The sequence below is a fragment of the Strigops habroptila genome, chromosome 7 (genome assembly GCF_004027225.2).
Source record: "Strigops habroptila isolate Jane chromosome 7, bStrHab1.2.pri, whole genome shotgun sequence".
NCBI classification, from domain to species: domain Eukaryota; kingdom Metazoa; phylum Chordata; class Aves; order Psittaciformes; family Psittacidae; genus Strigops; species Strigops habroptila.
The window spans coordinates 34054205-34071342 of NC_044283.2; the positions used below are offsets into that span (position 1 = coordinate 34054205).

The following is a 17138-nucleotide window of genomic DNA, read 5'->3' on the forward strand; positions in this document are numbered from 1 at the left end:
CTTGTAACAACCTCACAGTTGCAATGAAAGATAAAAATGAGACAAAAATGACACTGACCCTGCCCAAAAGTGTTCAAACCTTTAACAAACTGCATCCACAAGGTGAGTGTAAGTATTTAAATATTCTTGTGGGCTGTGAAGCTCCAATTTTACATCTAAGCTTGCCTGTCTTTTGACAGTTTAGTGGCTATCTCAAGTCTGAATAATAAAATGGTTTTTCTCCAACAGGGATCAAACATATTCTCTCTACAGACCTTGTCAGTCTCCTGATCCATGAATTTCCTCCACTTCCTTTTCAGGCAATTAGTTTCTTCCTTGGGAATTAAAAATGCAATTATAGACAGCGATCAGCAATTCTCAGAACTGCTAGCAGAACCCTCAGTTTCATATTGATGCTGTTGGCCCTGTGGTAAATTAAGTGGGTGCAAATGACTTTCCCACAAGATGGCCCTTAAAAAGAAGCGAAACAAAGGAGAATTTCCATAATTCTCTATTCATTTTAAACTTCCTAGTTAGATCAGGACATATTTTTGCAGAAACACAGCTGAGCGGATATCTGAACCTGGGACAAGGCTGGTGACCCTTACTTTAAACTGAGATCTATCACTTCTTGCAGTCCAAACACTCTTAGACTATGAGCAGCCCAATATATCTTTTCAACGTAACTTCAGCTATACCTAACACAACACATGTATTTAGAGCATGTACAATTTACCCCTACAGACCACGTGTAACACAGCGTAAGCAGCCTTCTGAGTTTACTGGCAAATTCCCACTTCATCCTCCTCTCTTCTGTCCCACCAGAAGTAAGGGAGTACTTACTTTTACTTTACTCTCCAGAAATAAATGTCCTCCCTGACACATTTGGACTTCAGTGTTCCTGACTCAGCAGGATATTCGCATAAAGTGCCTAGGAAAATGTGACTCCTGGGAGATGACTTAAAGAACCTGCTATTTCGTTTTCCTTTTTTGAGGGAAGAAGTGATGATGCCAGCAGACATCTTCTGTTTTTATACCTTGGATGGCTGGGGGATTTTTTGGTTGTTTGGGTTTTTATTTTTAGACAAATGAACTTGCCATTTCAGAAGTGGTGATCTGCTCCCTCATGCTATGGGGGAAAAGACAAATGCATCATTTCATCGTATGTGTCCCTGCACTGTAGTACGAAAAACAATACCACAGAAAACACACACACACCAAAAAACCCAAACAACCCATGCTAAAAAATCTATAATGATTGTGACACACTATCCACAGCTGCTGAGAAATGAAGCTTAGACATGCAAATCAACTGCTACTCAAAATAACATGATTACATTGGTTTTCTGGCCAGTGTGTATGATGCAACATCAGCTACTGATTTCAGCCTTAGAATAATATGTTAAATAACTCTCCCTGGTGCTAAATTCCTTAATGTTAGTAAAAATTAGCTTAGTTATACTTATGATGAGCTAAACTGTGGCATACTGAAATTTTCTACTCATCTTCCCTCAACAATAACAAGGAGCATCAAATTTTCATCTTGAGCTCCTAACAGGAGAAGTAGCTTCTACAATTCAGATTTGAGGAATTTTGTGCAAAATGCAGGATATTACACCTGGTGATGAGACCTCAAAAAGTAGGCTAGTGCCTGCTGGGAGAAGCTGGAAAACTTAAGTTTCTAATGTTAAACTTACTCTGACTCCTGGTCAATGTACTAACTAACTGACCTGAAAGCTGATGATGAAGCTGAAACCTCAGCTTCAGAGAGCTGTTGCGTAAGGTTGAAAGGCAGGGCAGTGGGACACCAGCAGGCAGGTATATTCAGATGATATATGTCAATCGGTTGTACGATTTCCAAGCTTCCACCACGCGGTGGTGGGAGAAAAACCCCACCCTAAGTGGAAGGTCTTGCTCTAATAGAGTCCAGTACATCCATGCTTCCCCAGCTCACTGAAATCTGAAAGATAGCCTCTCACTTGGTAATCATCCCCATGAACTACTCAAGATGGCGATTATCTTTATAAACCACCATTCTGTCAGGAAAGTAGATGTTTTTCGGCACCTAGAGGAACTACAACAATAGACCAAAAGCAACAGGGTTCGGGTTACATGAAGTCAAACGTTACAGCATTAAGCGCAGCTCAGCATCTGCACCCATGGGGGCCTCGCATGGGCACTCCTGTGTGCGTGGCGCAGGGAGAGTCCGGGTGTGATGGCAGCTGAAGGGCATGGCTGTTTATGACAGAATCATCACAGAATCATAGAACAGTTTGGGCTGGAAGAGGCCTTAAAGATCATGTAGTTCCAGCCGGACACCTCACACTAGACCATGTCGCCCAAGGCTCTGTCCAACCTGGCCTTGAACACTGCCAGGGATGGAGCATTTGCCACTTGCCACGTCTTTGAGCAACTGTTCCAGAGCCTCACCACCCTCACAGTAAAAAACTTCTTCCTTATATCTAACCTGAACTCCCCTTGTTTAAGTTTGAACCCATTACCCCTTGTCCTATCGCTAATCCTGACGAAGCGTCTCCAGCATCCTTATAGGCCCCCATCAGACACTGGCAGGCTGCTGAGGTCTCCACGCAGCCTTCTCTTCTCCAGGCTACTAATCTACCCTTTTTCAGCCGAACGCCATTCCCCTTCTTCTATCTCTACGTGCCCTTTCCCGCTATGTCTCCCCCGTATGACGGGCACACCGCGGGGCTCGGCCCGGTGCTGGGCCGGCGGGAGGCAAGGCCCGGCGGGCCGCGGGCAGAGAGCAGGCGGAAGGCCGCGCGCCTCCTCAGCCATGGCGCTCGACCCCAGCCGCATGCCGCCTGCCCTCCGCAGGGCCGGAGCCACCCCGCGCGGCGGGGAGCAGCCCCGGGGGGAGCAGGGGGCTGCGGGGGAAAGGGGAGCTGGAGGAAGGCAGCCCCTGCAGACACCAACTCACCGACACAGCCCGCACGCACCCGCCGCCGCCCGAACGACACAACGTGCCTCTAGGGCAGGACCCGCCCTGCGCGGGGAGGAGCCACACGGGCTGCGGGGCCACCGCGCACGGCGGCTGTTCTCCCGCCCAGCCGCGCCCCGGGGGAGGCAGGTGGGAGCGCCGCGCCGGTGGAGCGGGCAGGCGGCAGCGCCGGTGGGTGGCGGCGGGGGTGCCGGGCGCGGTGGCTGGGCCGAACAAAGCTGCGGTGGGTGGCGGGGTAAGGCTGGCGCCCGAGGGGGGTGAGTCCGCGACTCTCCGGCTCCGCGGGACCTCGCTCTGGGGAGGCTACCCGCGCCTCTCCTGCAGGGAGCAGGCGGAGGAGAGCCGGAGCCTTTCCACGCCCGGGCCGGAGGACAGCAGTGGCTCGCCCCAGGCGGGGCGGGCCTGGCTGGGAGCGCTGCCTGCCCGCTCCTCGGCTGCCCGCAGGCTCCCGCCGCGGGCGGTCCGGCGGTCGGGTGGCTGTTGCGGGCGGATGTCGCTCCTCCGCCCGGGGCAGCGCCTTGCCTGCCGGCTGCGGCGGGGGGCACCGGCCGCGGCGCCGCGTCAGCGCCCGCCGGCTCCTGCGCCCTGCCTCCGGGGCCGGGGACTCAGCTGCTGCTTTTCCAGAAGCTTAAGGCGGTCAGTTTGCTCATTGAAGCCTGTTTTTGTGGAGAAGCTGCCTGAACAAAGGGGACAGGGGTAGGGAGAGGAGCTTTAATTTTAAACTGGTTTCCGGTGGCCTTGCGTTAGACTGTTAGCTAACTGGAAACACAGGGTCAAAACCTGCGTTTGGATCTACCAAAGTAAAGCTTTGGAGACAAGGGGGTTAAACCGCATCTAGACAACAGCTCTGTCTGACAAAGAGTGAGTGTGCGGCAGCCGGGAGGCGTCACCAAGGGTGAGGGTCACAGGGGCCGTGGAGAAGGCCCTGTCCGAGGTCTCTTGTGTCCTGTCCCCTGCTGGGTTGAAGGATAGCTCTAGTCTTTTACCTTTCAGCTCACACTTCTCTCCTTTAATTATCTACTTCTCATCATTTGATAGGTTTGAAAATAACACACCGTGTCTTTAGCACTAAAGAGCCTGACAAGGCTGTATCTCTTGTGGTGGTGGTGTGGTTAATAGGTATAGGTGAATCAACAAGCAAGGGACCCATCTACTCTCAGGGTGATTTAAGGTCTTGCTGATTTTGCAAGTGCTGACTAAAAGCCTGTTTGATTTTGGAAGATTGGAGTGCTGGCCCGGTGTCAGTGCTTCCCAACAACCACATCCAGACCAAAAGTAATGTGAAGTCATATTGTCATGCTTCATCTGTGATAGCAGTATTTAACAGGGGGATAATGCCACACAGAAAATGTAATGGTGTGTTTCAAATGTTTTTAGTTGTTTGGGGTTTTTTTTATGCAGTCAGCTTCCATGTTTCCCTTCCATTATTAATTAGATAATTATTTGTTATCATTATACATTTTAGAATGGAAAATTCTTAATCTGCCTGTCTGCATTAGCATCATAATGTGCCATGTATATATTTATGTACATAAAGTACCTTCATTGAATGCTTGGCATTTTCTCTTGCAGTCATGTGAGGTGGAAAACTGCCCATTTATAATCTTTAAGGACATGATTACAATACTGGTTTCTGTTTTGGACATGTATTTTAATACTACTGCAATCGTTGCTTTGTAGCAGCTGGCATATACTGAACATGTGTTGTCTTGACTCCTGTGGTTTGCATATTTAAAGATACAGTTGGTAGCTAGAGGCAATTCAGTTATTTGCTTCCTTCCCTGTCTGAGAAGCTTTGGTATTATTTTTATCACTATATCATTAATTTCTCTTGTTGGTTCATAATTCAAATAAGTGTTGCCTTAGAAAGAAACCTGGTGGTTCTTAATGGCAGTGGTGGTACATGATGATGTTAATTTATTTTCATTAGGTCCAGGTGAATAAGTAAATCCAGGCTGGAATGGAATAAGCATTTTCTTATTTACCTAAGCTTTAAGAGAAAATAGTATCACGGAGCAGAATAACAATTTAAAATTAAATTTTTAGTTGCTTTGTCCTGATTCCCCTTCCCCCCTGCCCCCCTGCCATCCCTAACGGCATGACATCATCCTCTATAGGGAAATGTGTATTCTGCTTGACAGAACATGACATCACTGCATTACATAAACCAAGATGAGACAATCCTTAGCAGTCTGTTAGAGTCAGCACCGTCCTCCAGAGAGCATTGGTGTTACCCTGGCTAGTGCTTTAGAGCAGAAAACAGAACTGCTGGTTAAAACGTACATTCGAGTGCCTAGCAACAAAATGGATATCTCTTTGTGGATGTCTTTTGTTCTTTAAAGAAGTGCAGGTGACTTGGTGCTCAGAAATTGATGAATATTAAAGGTGAGTTACAGATTCTATGCTGAAGATAAAGCACGCGTATTTTAAATACCTAATGTATTCTACCCAGTTTTTGTTCACTATCTCTAGCTTCTTTAGAGACTCTTAGACAAGCTGTGTTTTACGTTTTTCAGAAACAAAGTACTGTAGTTCGTTGTAATTGTGGGGTTTGCTAGCTACTTCACATTTCATTGTTTCTTTGGGATTGGATCAAGGTCAGCAGTTCTAGAGGTTTAAGTTTTAAGATTGCAAAAGGTTTGAGGAGATAAGTCTTAATTTAAGGTCACTTAATGCTGAAGATCTTTCTTAATGTTTGCAGCATGCAACTTTTGTGTTACAGAAACATTCAAGTCCCAGTCTGTTAGGTTTCCATTTCGCCTACTTAAGCCTGCTGCTGTTGGCCAGTGTTATTCCCACCAGCTTACTAAAACAAGTCCCTAATGAAATGCAACAGTTTGGTTGTATCTTCAACTCATGTGAACCAAAGGCATCCTAATGATCCACTTATCCTCCCTAAGTTATTCCAAGGTCTTACCTACTGGACAGAGTTGTTAACTTTCCCTATACTTCAGCTCAGTCTTTCTCTAAGTAGTCATTGGTAGCCCAGTTGGCAAGTGGCTGCATAGTACTTTGTTGGTGGCGGGGGTTAAAAGCCATGAAAAATATAAAGCAATAAGCTATTCTAGAAATTTTATTTCTAAAATATCAAGCTTATTTGATACTTTTGACATTTAGTTTTCAGGGAATTTCGTGTGCTGCTAATTTATGTGGTAACAATTCTCAAGTCTGGAATAATTTTGTAAGCAAGAAGATTTCTTAATTACATCAGTGCTTCGAGAGACAAGGACACAATATTCAGAGTAACTAGATGTAAGTAAATGTCTCTTAAGAAACAAGTAAAGAAAGATGGATATACATACCATTAATATATCTGCTAAGTAAATATCTTTTAAATTATTGCACTGTAATACCTTGCTTGTTTCTTGAGGTCTGACCACTTATTTCACTTCCAAGCATTTACTACTTTATCCTCTCTGACTATTTAACTTTATGATGCTTAATCCTTTTATGAATCCTGAGTTAAAGGTCACTTGTGGTAATGTGTTCCATTGGTGCACACAGAATAATTGAAAGGGAGGTTTATTGCATTTAAGTTGATTTCTGGCTTGGTATCAATGATCATTTCTTGTCCTGTGTTCTGTTTAATAGTAAATAGCAGCCTACAGCACAGAGTTCATTTCATCAACTATTTAAAGTTATATTATTGTGGGTTTATGTTATTTATGCTGCAATCGCCTTCACATACACCAATTAGGATTAGATGCAGTGATGTTTCAGTTGAAACTGAACGCAGAGAAATTATTTATTTCTCAGAATACTATGACCCAAAATCTAATCTTCTATGTTAGTCTTTGTACACTTCCAATAAATTGCGTTGATTGGCTTTGGATCTCAATTTCTGTCTTACTGATGTGGAACAATCCATATGCGACATAACAGTCACAATACTAAAATATTACTACTGCATGTAGGGACATTACAATATTTTAAAGATTTTTTTTCAGTTTGTCTCGTATCCTGCTTTTTTTCAGGCATTTTCAATGATTTGGTCACAGGGATCTGCAGACTATTTTTCCCAGACTTCTTGTAGAACGCGGTAATCTAGAAGAATATTTCATGTACTTCTTTCAAATATAAGATATGTAGGGATTACTCAGAAATGCTGGGTTTTTTTGCCTGCCATTACTAATACTCCTAGGCTAAAATTATTCTGTGTGAATATCCCCTTTTAACATTCATGTGTTCTCCAATTCTAAAAAATTGCTGTCTGATTTTGTAAAGGTTTAAGGAAGCCTAACAAAAATCTGAAGGTAGCATTTCATATGAATATTAACTATCATATATTTCTATTTTCTTATGTTTTCAAGCTGATAATTGAGAGCTATAATGGCAGACACAGGAGATGGACCACATTCAGGAGAAGATCAGGCAGATGCAAAATCTATTCCTAGAGGTTCCAAAGGGTGAGTGAGCTACTTTTCGTTTAAGTCTTCAATTTAAGTCTTGAGGAATCATGTGCTGTAACAGAAGGCGAGAGCCATAGAAGAAATAATGCTGAAAGGAAAAATTTCAATTATGGTAAATTATAATAATCATAAACAACTATTAGAGGAGTTGTGCTGCTTTTGAAAATATACAGTCTCTGACAGACCAGGCCATGTGTACATGGAAGGAACTGAAAAGCAAAACATTTGCAGTTAGACTTAGCTTAGTATTATCAAGTGGTTAGCTGTTCTTAAAAAGAGACTTCTCTACCTCACCCTGGACTAAGTATTCACCCTTTTCCTTGAACTGCTTCTAGAGCTTACCCAAACCAGTGGCAGACAGTTCAGCTGCTTGAGCTGACCTGCTGGAGGGTTTTATATGCAGAAGCACAAGTACAAGGGGAACTTACAGGGGTGGAAGGAAGGAAAAGCAGGCCTGTTCTTCTTGGTTGTTATGCTCGTATAGCACTATCATCAGATTACACTCTGGGAACTTACTGTTTCAATGAAAATTAGATTTAAGAGCATTACAGACTTTTTATTTGTAGAATACCCATGTGGTTAAATGAGAAAATCCATACTGACCTCAGCATATATGGACTGAGTAAAATTGACAGTCATTGCAGAGTCATGAGTGGTGGTATAATCAGTGTGCTCATTAAGGCAGAATTACAGCTGCATATAGAGTCTTAGTCTTTCTAGGTTTTGAATGTTTACTTGTGAAAATTCAATGGTAAAATGATTAATACAACTACGGATGACTCTTCACTTCTCCCCTTCTCCCCACCTCCCATTATTTGTGTATGTGCGCATTTCCCTGAACTTGAAACAATAGGTTTATTTGGGAACATAACTATACAAAGCAGTTTTATTTATTTTAACCTCTTGGCAAGTACAGTCTTCACTAGTCTTAAATCAGATCTACCAACTTATTTCACAGACATGACTCAGAATCATAGAATCACAGAATGGGTTGGGTTGGAAGAGATCTTAAAGATCATCTAGTTCAAATCCCCCTGCCACAAGCAGGGACACTTTCCACTAGACCACATTGCTCAAAGCCCCATCCAACTTGGCCTTGAATACTGCCAGGGATGGGGCAGCCACAGCTTCTCTGGGCAACCTGTTCCAGTGTCTTGCCACCCTCATAGTAAAGAATTTCTTCCTTATATCTAGAACCATAGAATCACAGAATGGTTTGGGTTGGAAAGGACCTTAAGATCATCTAGTTCCAGCCCCCCTGCCATGGGCAGGGATGCCTCACACTAAACCATTTCACTCAAGACTCCATCCAGCCTGGCCTTGAACACTGCCAGGGATGGAGCATTTACCACTTCCTCGGGCAACCTGTTCCAGTCCCTCACCACCCTCACAGAAAAGAACTTCTTCCTTATATCTAATCGAAGGCTACCCTCTTATCTTAAACCCATTCCCCCTTGTCTTATCCCTACATGTCCTTTTTAAAAGTCCCTCTCAAGCCTTCTTGTAGTCCCCCTGTAGATAGTGGAAGGCTGCTCTAAGGTCTCCCCAGAGCCTCTCTTCTGTAGACTGAACAAGCACAACTCTCTCAGCCAGTCCTCATAGGAGAGGTGTTCCAGCCCACTGAGCATCTTCATGGCCTTCCCCTGGACCTGCATGAGCAGATCCTTGTCTTTCTTATGCTGAGTGCCCCAGAGCTGGATGCAGTGCTCCAGGTAGGGTCTCACAAGAGTGGAGCAGAGGGAGAGAATCGCCTCCTTCAACCTGCTGGTCATGCTTATTTTGATGTAGTCCAGGATGCCATTGGCTTTCTGGGTTTTCTGGGCTTTCTAGTGCATGTTTCCAGCTCATGTTCAGTTTTTCATCTACTAATACCTCCAAGTCCTTCCTCAGGGCTGCTCTGAATCCACTTATCGCTGAGCCTGTATCCACATCTGGGATTGCTCCAGTGCAGGTGCAGGACCTTACACTTTGCCTTGTTGAACTTCGCGAGGTTGGCACAGGCCCATCTCTCTAGCGTGTCAAGGTTCCTCTGGGTTCCTTTCCCTGTAGCGTAACCACACCACTCAGCTTGGTGTGGTTGGCAAACTTGCTGAGGGAACTTCCAGGGAACAAGTAGCAAATCTTACCAGTTTCATTGGTTTTGGTTATTGGTTATTATTTTGAAAGTAGAGAATAAAGATCAGAAATGAACACCTAAAGTTTGTCTGATTTCTATACAGAAAAAACCTGTCTGCTAGCAAGTCTATGGACTCTGGAATTGTGCCGGACCACAGTTACAGAATGGATTATCCAGAGATGGGGGAATGTGTAATAATAAACAATAAGAACTTCCACAGACAGACTGGTACTACTTTCAAATTTTGAAGTTTTTTTCCTTAATTTAGATCAATTAGTGGCATGTATTATTCTTCAAAATTAAATATGCAGACCAATTTGGATTGCAGCCTCAAATTGTTGTGTGAATGGGTGTGATTCATTCATTCAAAGATGCATAGAGGGAACACGTTAGAGTATAGCAGAAATGGGGGGAAAAATTGATAGGCAATACAAGTCTATCTTACCTTTTAGTCATGACTTCTGTTTTGTAAATAAATCCTTTTATACCTTTATTAGGAGACATAAAAAAATAAGGAGTAGATAAATCTACAAGGGAGGGAGGGAGATGGTGTGCATGTATAGCAGTGCAGTATGTTTTGTTAAGAGTGGATCTGGAATAATGGAATAATATTCCAGACTGCTACAGGTAGAAGTGAGAAGAATTTGGCTCAATCAGACCATGCCATCTATATCATATAAAAAATAAGGCATTCTTTTTGCGTATAGGGATGGTAGCCCGTTTGGGTACAGATGCGGATGCTGCAAGTGTCAGAGAAGTTTTTATGAAGTTGGGATATAAAATAAAGATCAACAATGATCTTTCACGTGAGGACATTTTTAAACTATTGAAACGTGGTAAGTAGTAATATGTTCAGTGTGTGTATTAAATCAGCCACTGTTTCTAAATACATCTCTAGCCCTCACATCTCTTCTTCCATGGTTCTTTTAGATAATACTTCACACCTACTGATGGTTTATTGCTAAGGATGGCATGTACATCACAGTTTCTATGTTTGTTCATCTTTGCTGTCTCTTCATCTTTTGTGTCATGACTGTTGTCTCCGTGTCCCTTCTCATCTTCTAAAGAAGGCTGGAAAAAAGGCTGAAACTTAAACGCAGACTGATTTATATTCTGACCCTGGGATCACTGAAGCTCTGTGAGTTCGAAAGAAACCTGCTTAACTGGGTAGAGGGATTCTGTGCTATATGCTCAGTGGTGTGGCCCAAGATGTGTTCTCATCTAGGGGCTTCTGATGGAGGGACCAGAACTGCAAGTGTGTGGACTGAATTACTCTTTTAGAGAAACAATTTGTGTTTTGTTTGACTTGTGAAACAAAACATCCTTCTGTCAACTGAGAGCTTTATACTACTGTTAGTGTTAGTCCTGCTTTGTTTGGACTTGGCTACATCTAGGCTAGTAAATTAAACAGTGCCTGGAGATATCTGTAGCCCTGGAACACAGTGTATTCTAGGTAACTGTTGGAAGGTTCTCTGGCATGACTGTGGCTGGTGCCTACCAGCACTCTCCCAGACTGTTCCAGGTCACAGTTCAACAGTAAAAGTGTTCCAGGGATTATTCCCAACATTCACATAGCCTACAGCAATCATGTTTGGGTTTGGCTTTTTTTGTTGTTGTTAATGTGTTTGCTAACATAGATGTCAGTTCTTTTGTGCCAGTTAATGTTTATGTCAGAGAATGCTCCCAGGCATGGTTAATTTATTAGTATAGTTGTAGCTGGTCTTGACAGTAGTTGACAGTAGCTGAAAGTGACAAGGCCTCTGTCTTACCTTGGTAAAAGGCCTCCAAATAGCGAGTGTAAACTACAGACTGCAGCCTAACTAGAGATTCCCAAAACCAGCCTTTCCTGACTCTTGTAGATGCAGTGCTTGCCCGTTGACCGTAGAAATGCCCCAGCATGCATTGCTTGAGAAAAAGCTAAATAGTTCATTTTTTTTCCAGAACAGAAATTCAGTGTTTTGGCAAGCTCTAAACAGAAGCTTTTGGGACTGTGACTCTTTCCATCTACAAACTCTTTCATCTTCTTGAGTTTTCCACTCAGAATTCCTCTCGGATCCTTTATGTTAAATCGTGTTTGTATGTTTTCATATATTTAAAAGAATCATCTTGTTCCTCAAGTACAATCCCCACAGTGCCAGGCAACAGAAGACATCAGAGGGTATCTGTTCTATGCTCTTTGTATACCACAAGATGGGGAAAAAAAAAATTACCAACACTTCAGATCAGTCTTAAATGTCTTTAAGTACAAAAATCAGAGGCTTGAAAAATCTTTCTAGACCTTGCTGCGGGGCCAAAGTGAAAGAGTGAAGGGTAATACTAGTTACCTAGGTCTCTGCAGCAGCAACAACTTTCATACTACTTTCAGTATCCATGTAATCCAAGTAGTCAAAGCATCTCTGATTGGAAAGAGAGATAAGACTTCCCCATCCTTTCCCGAAACTCAGAACTTGCTATCAGTCCGATCCCAGGTCATGAAACTGACCATTACTGCATGAGTGAGGTGTACCGCTCAGACTTCGATACACTGTGGGAACACCCTCTGTCTCCTCATGGTGTTCCTGAGGCTGTGTCTTAGAATGGGTAGGGTTGGTCTTTAATTTGAGGTTTTATCTGTCCAGCCTCCTGAAGTAAAGTAGGCTGGCTGCTGGCTGTGCTGGTGCCACAATAGTTCAAGTAGTGAAAACTGGTTGGAGGTTTGTAAACATGGGAGTTAGTTCTTAAAGACTTCTGTCGCGCAGGAAGCATCACGTGTTCAAAGCTTCTAGGGAATGCAAGGGCTTAAGACAATTATGTTTTCTTTTTTCCTTCAAGTTTCTGAAGAAGACCACAGCAAGCGAAGCAGTTTTATTTGCGTGTTGCTAAGCCATGGTGATGAAGGAGTCATCTATGGTACAGATGGCCCTCTTGAACTGAAAGCACTAACAAGCCTTTTCAGAGGTGACAGGTGCAGAAGTTTAGCAGGAAAACCCAAGCTCTTTTTCATTCAGGTGATGTACAGTTGAACAGTCATCAAAATGGCTGGATGCTTTAAGAAAAATACTGTTTCCGTTAATTATTACTGCAGATAAGTTAATTATTTCTAAAATTGATTTCAATGGAATTACTTTCAGAATAAGATTCTATTCAGGTCTAAAAGTGGCACAATCTGCCCTATTAGTAGGCAGTACTTGTCATAGCTGAGATTGCATTTTCTTAGTTCTACGCATTAAGTAGAATCTTCGTAAACACTAGCGAATCTTGTAGTGAGTTTCTGAATACACTATAGAATTAATACCTATCTTAAGCAAACTGTGTCGTTGATGTAAATAAATGCTAGTTACTTGTCTTTTGAGTCTAATGTAAATATGGCATACAAATTCTTGTTATTTTTGTTTTAATTGGGATATTATTATCCCTAAAATGGCTGCCTTTATTTCTTTGGTTTTTATTTTATTTCCCATTCTTCTTTCCACCAAATAGGCTTGTAGAGGGACAGAACTAGATTCTGGTATTGAGACAGACAGTGGATCAGAAGAAACAATGTGTCAAAAAATACCTGTAGAAGCAGATTTCCTGTATGCATATTCCACAGCTCCAGGTGAGAGACTTGCAAAGAAATTTTTGTTCCTCAAATGGTACCTATGTATTAGTCTGTATTGATGTTGTACATCCAGTCAAGTGGGTAATTACTTCACTTGTTCTCTTTCATGTATTTTTTTTTTTTCCCTCAACTGGTTTTTTTCTCCCCGATCTGATCTCTTTTTGAGGTAGTTGCTATTCTCAGTTCCTACAAAACAAACAAAGCAACCTTGAATGTTGCATCTTTCTCACTATGTCCATCTGCTATAAGTTCAGTTAACCTGAGTTGTGAAAGTAAGTTACAGCAGGAAGTAAAAGGTGTATTAATTCTGAGAGAACAAAACAATCGAGTCTGTAGATGCATATAGAGAAGCAGGTGATAAAACACCTACTGCCTGTCAACTCTTATTTTCATTGCAACTGTAAGCAAAATCAGTAGCAGCAGAGCCAGTAGTATGGCCCTTATGTTACCAGTTAGCAGAAATAGGTTTTAGTCTTTAATTCATGCATGTAGTCCTGAAGGAAGTGACCCTGAAATCCATTTCCCGTCTTGGTTCCATCTGTCCGGTCACCTCTCCTTCATGCACGTGTACTCTATGAAAAAGTAGTAAGTGATTCATAGCTAAGACTCTTGCAGCAGAAGATAGTTTTCCTGCTTTTTGATTTTCTTAGATTAGAAAAGATGAGAGGATTAGAAAAATCTTTTGAGTTGGAATTTAGGGAGCTTATAAAATCTAAGTTTTGGTTACTGGTTTTGAGTTTTTATTTTAAAACATGGATTGCTATTGGAAACAATGCTTTGTTTCCCTAATCGCTATCCTGTCCTGTATCAGAGGCTGCTATATCTGATCGGTTTGACATGTCTCTCTTCCACAGGCTATTACTCCTGGAGGAACACAGCTCAAGGCTCCTGGTTTATTCAGTCACTCTGTAAAATACTGAGCGAACATGCAGGGAAACTTGAACTCATGCAGATTTTAACTCGTGTAAATCGCAGAGTAGCAGAGTATGAGTCCTGCTCAGTTCAGCAGGATTTTAATGCAAAGAAACAGATTCCATGCATTGTCTCTATGCTCACCAAAGAATTTTACTTCTTTTCCTGAAAAAAATTCACCTTGCAATTTTTCAGGTCATGTTTTTATCTGTAATTTATATGCAATGTTAGTATGGAATACCACTCTTAAATCTGAATTACTGTTGACTACTGTGTGTGGCATAATGAACTGTATCAAAGTTAAGTATGTCCATTATTAGAAGTAAAACAAAGTATGGCTGTGTTAGAAATGCAAACTTGAGTAGCTGAAGCACAGGCAAATTTGGAAGTAGTGCTCTGAGTATCTCAAAAAATTAGGAAGAGGACCCTGAAGAAAGATCACCTATCAGATCTATTTGGTGCTACATTTTGCTTTGCTGAAGGGGCAGAGAAAAGAAACAGTTCTTGAATATAGTTTGGTTTCATATCTTTGCCAAAAGGAACAAGATTCAGAATGTGATATGTTTACTAATGATGGTAATATGATAGTAGTGTCTTTATACATTTCTTCTTAACTCAAGTTCTTAAAGTTTAGGTTATAAACTAACCTAAACTGGTTTTATAACTTAGGGCATAAACTGTGGAAAGCAGCAGCTTCATTTTTTACATACAATCAGGAAGCCTGTTTAGAATACAGTGATTTTTTTTCCTGATCATTTTGTATCTTTTTGTATGGATTATTAGGTGAAGCAATTATACCAACACGGTAGCTGTTTCAAAATAAGTTTTGTATTCTGACCTTCAAGCTGAGTGACTAAGGGACCAGTCTTCCAAAATTTCCTTTTCTGCAGCTTCCTAAGGGGGGAGCTGTTGGGGCATGTTTTGGGCTGTAAGTGTCAGTGCAACAGGAAGCCTGCATTCTGAACAGGCTGCATTGCTCTTTCTGGTCATAAATAAGAGTGGGTTTGCTTTGTGCTATGTGCCTACCACATTTAACCTGTGTGGAAACCTAGATTTGTGGAACTGGAGAGATTTCACTTAATTCTAATATCAAATTGAGTAAATTACAAGACAAATATTAAATTTATATATCTTGACTCTGAATTTTGTGGAACTGGCTTTTACAAAATTGTAAAACATTTTTATTGATTTTTTGGCTTGTCTCGGTCTTTAAGACTAGAGGAAGACAATGGTAAATGGCTCTATGGTGCTTGCAAAACAAGACTTAAAACTCTAGCATAAACAATGTTAGCAAATTTGTGTTCAATTCCAGAGGCATTTGGGGTTTTTTTACTTAAATTAAATACTGTTTCCTAAATTGTATCATGCTTTTCTATGTGTATTGTTTGTTTAGGATCTGATGACTTTTGCAGATGAATTTTAACTTTAATTATGTTCCTTTTTCTCAAAATACAACTTTCCCTTTTCTTCCCCATCTATCTGACCACCTGAAGTTGAAAAGAAGCTACTCTAAAGCATTGTATACTCTATAGCAGGTAATAAGAGTCGTGCTTGAGACATGGGAAATGCAGGTTCAAAAGTTATGCAAAGGAGGCAATTTTAAACAACGTTGATGAGTTCTCTGCTGACTGCCTGCTGAATAGGAGGAATCTTGACTCTCTTGTAGAAGTGTTTCGTGAGAAAAGGTTAGTCTATTTTAACTAACTGAAACTTCAGTTGCAAGCAGATTCATTACCCACGCTTCTGTTGAAAAACTAAATAGGGCCCTGTTAAACATACCTAAAAATAACATTTACAAAAACCCGTATATAGGTTTCTTCATGTAGGTTGTGAATTACAGCAAGCAGCTGCAGTTATATGTTGTAAATGACTATCAGGACTTCAGTTAATCTATGTCAAAGTAATTGGGAATAGGCATGTTCCCTGAATTCTTACTTATTTTGCCATGAAAAAGTCCTGTCACGGAGTTGGCTCTTCCCTCAAATTTAATCCTTCTTGATCCTTCTTGGTCCTTTAAAGGTTAAATGATTCTACAGCTTTTCTAATAGTATTTAAAATGCAGGAAACCAAAATCAAAGCTAAGCTACAAGTAACCAGTCATTCAGGGGGACGTAGAGGTAGGGCTTAGGGAAAGAGGTAGTATGCCCGACAGTCCCTTCCTCTCAGGACAAGAGCTGCGTTTTACTCCAGGCCAGTAAATTCCTTCACAGTGTCAGGAGGGCTGGTTCTGGGTATTTCTAGCTGAGGGCTGGTGTTCCAGCCAGTGCAACCCATGGGTAGAGGCAGAGCCTGCTGAAGAAGGGAGACGGGGAGGCAACAGTGTCCTTGTATGCTCATTCAGTTTGACTTGAGCTGGCGAGCTAAGTTCATGGTAGTTGGGAAAATGTGATCTAGTCACAAAGTTGAATGTGGAGAAGAGGCAGGGGGGTGGGAGATTGTAATAAATTAAACGTTTTAGAAAGACATAAGGAAAATAGGATGATTCAAATGGTTGTCTGTAGAGTGATGCCTAGTGTGTGAGCACCATGCAGAAATGGATGAAGGCTGCGGTATAGAGGGAGGCACAACTGCCAGTTAATCATTGCAGTAGGTTTTGGCTGAATAAATCACAGAAAATCGGAACATTAAGGTGGAGGGGTGGAAGCAAAGTGAAAGGAGGGATTGATTGTACAATGTAATGAGAAAGAGAAGGCTGCCTTTGAGAGAAGCTAAAGGAGAAAGGAACAGGTGACTCATGCTGAAAAACCTGGCAGAAAGCACGTGTCAGAGGGGAGCACGATGGGGCTGTTGATGCTGCGTTGTTTGTGTGAGCACTCTGAGAGTCTGTGTTTTAAGTAGGTGTGATTACACACGTGGTCACGTGTATGTGTATATACATGCTATATACGTGCTCTCTGTGTGTGCCTACTGGGAACACATCAGCCTTGCTTCTGGTTTGACCTGGGGATGTGGAGCTGCAGCAGCCTTACCTCTATGGCTTTAGACGTTTTTTTCCTAACATATCTTCTGGGGAAAAAAAACAAAACCAAACAGACATGCAAAAAAAAAAAAACCAAAACAAACCAACCAAAACCTAAAAAACCCCCAACACACCAACCCAAAACAAACAAACAAAAAAAAACCCAAACCTGGAGAAGAGAAGGCTCTGAGGAGACCTTAGAGCAGCTTCCGGTCCCTAAAGGG

The 17138-nt window shown here is 42.0% G+C and overlaps 2 protein-coding genes across 9 annotated transcripts in view; one reads left to right on the forward strand and one right to left on the reverse strand.

The window, feature by feature from the left end:
- The window catches only part of PRIMPOL (primase and DNA directed polymerase), a 16557-nt gene extending 13555 nt beyond the window's left edge, over positions 1 to 3002 (reverse strand). For 2 of the 3 annotated variants that reach the window (XM_030493138.1, XM_030493135.1), the window contains exon 1: positions 2918 to 3002. The gene's annotated coding sequence lies outside the window, so the exon portion shown is untranslated. Of the gene's footprint in view, positions 1 to 254; positions 273 to 2917 lie in introns of those variants that run through there. The other variant, XM_030493136.1, reaches the window with a different exon arrangement.
- CASP3 (caspase 3) lies at positions 2981 to 15317 on the forward strand. Of its 6 annotated transcripts, none has more exons than XM_030493147.1 (8): positions 2990 to 3067; positions 6056 to 6190; positions 7249 to 7344; positions 9567 to 9691; positions 10171 to 10299; positions 12275 to 12450; positions 12923 to 13040; positions 13898 to 15317. In XM_030493147.1, exons 3-8 carry the CDS (start codon positions 7268 to 7270, stop codon positions 14122 to 14124), a joined length of 852 nt encoding a protein of 283 aa, XP_030349007.1. In that variant the 5' UTR covers positions 2990 to 3067; positions 6056 to 6190; positions 7249 to 7267; the 3' UTR covers positions 14125 to 15317. The 6 variants fall into 6 exon arrangements, with proteins under 6 accessions (XP_030349011.1, XP_030349007.1, XP_030349010.1 ...); XM_030493146.1 differs by having other exon boundaries at positions 3047 to 3109; XM_030493149.1 differs by lacking the exon at positions 2990 to 3067 and adding an exon at positions 3836 to 4288 and having other exon boundaries at positions 6063 to 6190.
- The last annotated feature ends 1821 nt before the right edge of the window (positions 15318 to 17138 follow it).